Source organism: Takifugu flavidus, chromosome 1 (assembly GCF_003711565.1).
Source record: "Takifugu flavidus isolate HTHZ2018 chromosome 1, ASM371156v2, whole genome shotgun sequence".
NCBI lineage: Eukaryota > Metazoa > Chordata > Actinopteri > Tetraodontiformes > Tetraodontidae > Takifugu > Takifugu flavidus.
In genome coordinates, this window is record NC_079520.1 from 14,824,670 (window position 1) to 14,830,834 (window position 6,165).

The following is a 6,165-nucleotide window of genomic DNA, read 5'->3' on the forward strand; positions in this document are numbered from 1 at the left end:
AGTCAAAATTCAGCCCGGTCTCTTGTTCTTTCCACTCATTTCCCCCGTGTTATCATGATAGCACAAATGAAATTATCAGAGATCACAGAGCTGCTTATTCATCAGCTTCCAGAGAATTTGAATGACAAAACCCTGCAACAATGCCTATAACGTATAAAAGCTGCCTGGCAGCAGCAGAGCTTTGGACGGATTCCCACAGAACACAGCAACAAACATGGGCAAGGTATGTAGAGAGTGGAGCAGAAACACTGTCCTGTCTAAACAAATGCGGGAAATCTAATTTCCCTTTTTTTCCTTTCAAGATCATCTTTTATGAGGACAAGAACTTCCAGGGTCGCTCCTATGAGTGCATGAGCGACTGCTCGGACATGACCTCCTACCTGAACAGGTGCTCCTCCTGCAGGGTGGAGAGCGGCTGCTTCATGGTCTACGACCGTCCCAACTTCATGGGAAACCAGTATTTCCTCCGGAGGGGTGAATACTCTGACTACATATCTTTCGGCATGAGCGACTCTATCCGATCCTGCCGTCTCATTCCTCAAGTATGCAACCTTCGAAACATCTTGTCTTATTACATCTATCATAGATTCATATTATAGATGATAGACATTACATATAATACAAGTCATAGCTAGCAATACAGTCAAATGCTTTATTATACTGCAGTGGTAAATAACATTGTAATTATAGTTGAGTGTGCAATAGATTCCATCTGTTAAGATTCCTGTTGTGTGTATCAATTGTAAAATCAAACAGTTAAAGCAACCCAAGCGCAATTATTCAAACATTTGACACAGTTAACAGCGACTATTAGGAGAATCTGATTTTTCCTCATCCCATCAACAGCACAGAGGCACTTACAGGATGAGGATCTATGAGAGGGAGAACTTCCAGGGTCAGAGTCACGAGCTGATGGAAGACTGTGACAACATCCAGGACCGCTACCGCATGTCCGACTGCCAGTCCTGCAACGTCCTGGACGGCCACTGGCTGCTGTATGAGCAGCCTCACTTCAGGGGCAGGATGATGTACCTGAGGCCTGGGGAGTACAGGAGCATGAGAGATGTGGGATTCAGTGGCATGAGGCTCAGCTCTGTCCGGCGCATCATGGATTCCTGTTAAGGCAACTTTGCTTTACTACTGAGAAGAAAATAAAAAAATGAAAATAAAAAAGTGATCAAACATCACCTCATGGTACCATCATGGTCATCTGTCTGTGCATACAGGGAATCACACATACACCAATTATGTAGAGTTTATACGAAGCTTTTATTGTATGAGCTTTTGTTTCTACACACTCTTTTTTTTCCAACAATAAAAGTCACTCTAGAAAAGCTTTAAACACTTATACCCTATTAAAGGTTGGACATCTGTCATTTATTATATCCATTAAAATAAATCGAGAAGAAAATCATGGGGGGAACATTAAAGCCTGAAAAAAGAAAGAAATAAACTTCGAAAAAAATCTTGCCAAGTAAAAAATAAAGTATATTTTTAAATATGAAAATACTATGTGTATCTTTTTAAATGATTTAATGGGCCATTAGTAGAGCTGTAAAGTATTTTCTCAGCTTTATAGCAACTCCTAATGCATAAAGATCATGTTAAACTAAAACAAGAGTCCTGGAAGTGGCTCTGAGCAATTAGTGAGGTCCACATCTGTGGCTAAAGATTCCTGTCTTTATCAAAAGTAAAAACCTTTTTTTAAAAAAAGAAAAATTCTTACACCTGAGTGCTTTTGCTCAAACCTTGTGTTTCCACTCTGATATTCTGTTATGAACACTGTTTTGCACACTATTCACGCCAAACATTCCCCTTTTCTGTCAGGTTGCAGCTAAAAGGGCGTAGCTTCACTCTTGCGGGTCTCCTCTGCTACCAACAGTGTGCACTAGGTGTACCATTGACCCGGAGCCCTCTGCCGACGGGTCAGCAAGCTTTATCTCAGTGTCCCATCCAGAGTGTTACTGGCTTACCATGTTATTTGTTGTGTTTCCAAGCTTTCGAGTACGTCCCCTGTCACCAGTGCCAGACAGTTTAGCTAGCCCTCTAATATACACTCATTAACGGTCAAATCCATGGTTTTCAAACAATTGTTCACCGTTTCTATTCTATTCTCTGCCCAGTATTCTGGAACTGTCCAGTTTTCATCAGCTGGATTAAAGCAGTTCAAGTTAGCCAAAATGTATTTTGAGAAATGACACAAAGTGAACCTTATTGTATTATGTAGGTTTATTTTATTTTAACATGTAGTGTGAGTGGATTTTTATAAAATGGTGTCAATCAGGTATCAGCTGCAAAAGAATGTTCATGGGAAGTATTTGGATTCACAATATTTTTGATTGCCAAAGAGATAATAGACTACAAGTGGAAAAAGGTATTCAGAAAGACAGACAGACAGACAGACAGCTAGACAGCTAGACAGCTAGATAGATAGATAGATAGATAGATAGATAGATAGATAGATAGATAGATAGATAGATAGATAGATAGATAGATAGATCATATCTGAAATGGTAGCAGTTAATATCAAATACAGTTGGTCTTAACTGAATTGACTTAAGGCAACTGTGGGAGTGGTGTTGTGTGCTAACTCAACTTTTGTAGCTCCTGCATTTTTAATAACAGTAAGCAGAAGATTAATAACAGAAGCATAATGTAAATTTTGTTGGTATAAATGTATGTCACAGCACAAAGAATCCCAGCGGATACATTTGCTGCTGTCACAGCCACAGCACAGCTGAGCTGCTACTGTTGGCACTGCACTACGTGCATACAGTGGAGGATAATAACCATTTACAGAGCGATTTAACAAACATTATACCCCTGCATGCAGTACTGCTGAGTCAGATATTCAAAACAATAGCTCCATAGATGATTTGACTATCATGAAGGGTATAAAAGTGAGAGTATGGCTGGGCAAAGTACCAGAGCAATCAGGGATAGAACTGGACACCAGGATGGGCAGAGTGAGACACTATTTTTTATGGGCATTTTAAGCAAGTATATTTACATGCCACAACTTGAAATTAAATTAATGATACGCTTCATTTTAATCTAATTATTTCCAGATCATCTTCTATGAGGACAAGAACTTCCAGGGTCGCTCCTATGAGACCAGCAGTGACTGCGCAGAGCTGACCTCCTACCTGAGCCGCTGCAACTCCTGCAGGGTGGAGAGCGGCTGCTTCATGGTCTACGAGCGCCCGAACTACATGGGTCACCAAATGCTCGTGAGGAGGGGAGAGTACCCTGACAACCAGCGTCTGATGGGAATGAGCATGAGCGACTGCATCCGCTCATGCCGCATGATCCCCATGGTATCAAGATTTCGCATGATTTGTGATTGTAACTCATTTCTAACTCTAAGTGGAACGATGACTCGAAACAGCGTTTTAATTCTAAAGTGATCTTGCCATCTAACAGCACAGAGGTCCATTCAGGATGAGGATCTATGAGAAGGAGAACTTTGGAGGCCAGATGAACGAGCTGATGGAAGACTGTGACAACATTCAAGATCGTTATCGTATCTCTGACTGTCAGTCTGCTCATGTGATGGACGGCCACTGGCTGCTGTACGAGCAGCCTCACTTCAGAGGCAGGATGATGTACCTGAGGCCTGGGGAGTACAGGAGCATGAGAGACATGGGAACGGGCCCCATGGACATGAGGATCGGCTCCATTCGTCGGATCATGGACTCCTGCTAAAAACTTGGGCTTGAGAGAATGTAAACAAAAAATATCAAGAAAGAATTAATAAAAGTATTATTCCAAGTATCACAAAGTCACTCAGACCCATGTTTCTGACAAATGAAAGGCAAAATATGTGTCTGCATATCAGCATCTGGTTAGAGATGATTTTCAGTAACCCCATCACACAGCTGGGGAAAGAAATCTTGATTAAAAGAGCTATTATTACTATTATTATTATTATCATTATTATTATTAGTATTAGTAGTAGTAGTGGTAGTAGCATGCTCCAAATAATAGAAAAAACTGGAAATATATTTCCACAAGGAAGACAAACAATTTAGGGCACCAGCATTTATCGTATAAGAATTACATGAATATTTGAAGGCTTTCACACATAATCCAGTGACTAAATTTCTAGCTTTGAGGTTCTCCATTATGTATCAGTGCAGGGATATTATACTCCAGGCTCTACTTTACCTTCCTCACTTCAGTGCACTTCAGTAAAAGAGGCAGTGATCATTTATGTATAGATAAAATCTGTTGTTCATAAACACAAGCAGCAAAAATATCAGGACCTACAGCAGCTAGCAACGTAAGTTTAAAAGACTGTCTAGTTGAGGGATTTGCTGCGGCCACATAGAAGTAATCGTGTCCATCTGACCCAGGCCCTTAGTGAGGTCTACATTAAATACATACTTCATGCTACAAGAGAGAAGCATACAGAAGCACATCTATCCAAGCGCTGGTAGAACTGAATAAGCTAGTGTGGTGTCAATAAACAACTGGTATTTGTGAAAACAATAGTAGGACTTGCAAATCGAAATGTGGTTTGGATACATTTGGCTAAACATAATATTAGTTCATTCTAAACTAAAATATTCATTTTCAGTGGTTGTAGTAATGAGGCCACTGGATCGATCTTTGAGTGAACGACCAGAAGGGTTTAAATATAACTGTTTGCCTTGTTGATTAAGTTGATTAAAACCTTTAATTCTCTAGCAAACATTTAGGAACAAAGTATTTATTTCCAGACTGATTAAAAAAGCTGAGCCCTTCTGAATAAATCCTTTATTTCTAGATTATGATGTTCACATTCAAGGTCACATTTTCAGATTTTATGTTTTGGGATTCACGTCTTTGTTGACTTTTCGTTAGTTCCAGTTCCATAAACATTCCCTCCTTCAGAAAAGGAGACAAAGTCAACACATTCTGAAGATCCAGAGACATTATTAAGAACTAATTACACCGTGGTTTCCCAATAATATACACAGTATATATTTTTACATAATGTAAATCATAAAGTGAACAACAGAGTCTCAACAAAATGATAAAGATTTAGAACTTTTTCCTTCTCTTGCTGCATGGCAAGAGTGTGTGTGTGTGTGTGTGTAAACACACATAAACCTCATTGCTACATTTAGAAAAAGGTACACAAAACAACAAGCATCTGTAGTGTATTAATGTGAGTGTTAAACTAAAAGTAGCAATACAATAAACTCCAGAGCCATTTTCAAAGGAAAATTCTGTACACAGGTTATGACCCCATGAGTGTATGAATAAGCAACTTGAAATTCTATAGGCTTCTGTAAAATACTGCCACGTCAGGATTTTGAACAATAGAAGGGCTGCAGTCTTTGTCGTTGACCAGGTATAAATGCACCTGATCCACACTGGCGGGGCATCAAACTGAACTGATCTGCTTGTTTGTTCTCTGAGTGTATCCAGAAACAGCCATCCACCATGGGAAAGGTAGGAAACAGTTCCAAATAGGAGACAAGTTTTATTTTGCCTTCAAATCATTTAACTTGTTTTGCCTTTTATTTTATTTTTTTTTTTACAGATCATCTTCTACGAGGAGAGGAACTTCCAGGGTCGCTCTTATGAGACCAGCAGCGATTGTGCTGACATGTCCTCCTACCTGAGCAGGTGTCAGTCCTGCAGGGTGGAGAGCGGCTGCTTCATGGTCTACGATAGGCCCAACTTCATGGGAAACCAGTATTTCATGAGGAGGGGAGAGTACGCCGATTCCATGAGCATGATGGGAATGAGTGGTGGCATCAGGTCTTGTCGTATGATTCCCATGGTAGGTCCACACCTGGAAAGGTTTTGAACAGTTTTTCTGTAAAATTCTGGGATTTAAAATGTTGCTTTTTTTATCCACCAAAACAGCACAGAGGCCAGTTCAGGATGAGAATCTATGAGAGGGAGAACTTCAGTGGTCAGATGAACGAGCTGACTGACGACTGCGACAACATCCAGGACCGCTACCGTATGTCTGACTGCCTGTCCTCCCAGGTGATGGACGGCCACTGGCTGCTGTATGAGCAGCCTCACTTCAGAGGCAGGATGATGTACCTGAGGCCTGGGGAGTACAGGAGCTTCAGGGACCACGGCATGAGCAGATTTATGAGCATGAGGCGTATCATGGATATGTGCTAAGAATTTGTGGTTTAAATAAAGCAATTTCATTTTAGA

At 40.5% G+C, this 6,165-nt stretch overlaps 2 protein-coding genes across 2 annotated transcripts; both read left to right on the plus strand.

The window, feature by feature from the left end:
• Nucleotides 1–77: 77 nt before the first annotated feature.
• LOC130533583 (beta/gamma crystallin domain-containing protein 1-like) lies at nucleotides 78–3,785 on the plus strand. The gene is made up of 7 exons (XM_057047130.1): nucleotides 78–223; nucleotides 303–542; nucleotides 847–1,119; nucleotides 1,998–2,004; nucleotides 2,800–2,966; nucleotides 3,069–3,317; nucleotides 3,424–3,785. The coding sequence occupies exons 1-7, from the start codon at nucleotides 215–217 to the stop codon at nucleotides 3,703–3,705; spliced, it is 1,227 nt and encodes a 408-aa protein (XP_056903110.1). The 5' UTR covers nucleotides 78–214; the 3' UTR covers nucleotides 3,706–3,785.
• Nucleotides 3,786–5,352: 1,567 nt separating this feature from the next.
• LOC130523348 (gamma-crystallin M3-like) lies at nucleotides 5,353–6,165 on the plus strand. The gene is made up of 3 exons (XM_057028590.1): nucleotides 5,353–5,439; nucleotides 5,531–5,773; nucleotides 5,860–6,165. Exons 1-3 carry the CDS (start codon nucleotides 5,431–5,433, stop codon nucleotides 6,127–6,129), a joined length of 522 nt encoding a protein of 173 aa, XP_056884570.1. The 5' UTR covers nucleotides 5,353–5,430; the 3' UTR covers nucleotides 6,130–6,165.

What these genes read in the sequence shown, in the direction of transcription:
- LOC130533583 (XM_057047130.1), top strand. An exon ending in CCTGCCGTCTCATTCCTCAA is followed by an intron (nt 543 to 846) that starts GTATGCAACCTT and finishes TCCCATCAACAG; the next exon opens with CACAGAGGCACTTACAGGAT. An exon ending in TGGACACCAGGATGGGCAGA is followed by an intron (nt 2,967 to 3,068) that starts GTGAGACACTAT and finishes AATTATTTCCAG; the next exon opens with ATCATCTTCTATGAGGACAA.
- LOC130523348 (XM_057028590.1), top strand. An exon ending in CTTGTCGTATGATTCCCATG is followed by an intron (nt 5,774 to 5,859) that starts GTAGGTCCACAC and finishes CCACCAAAACAG; the next exon opens with CACAGAGGCCAGTTCAGGAT.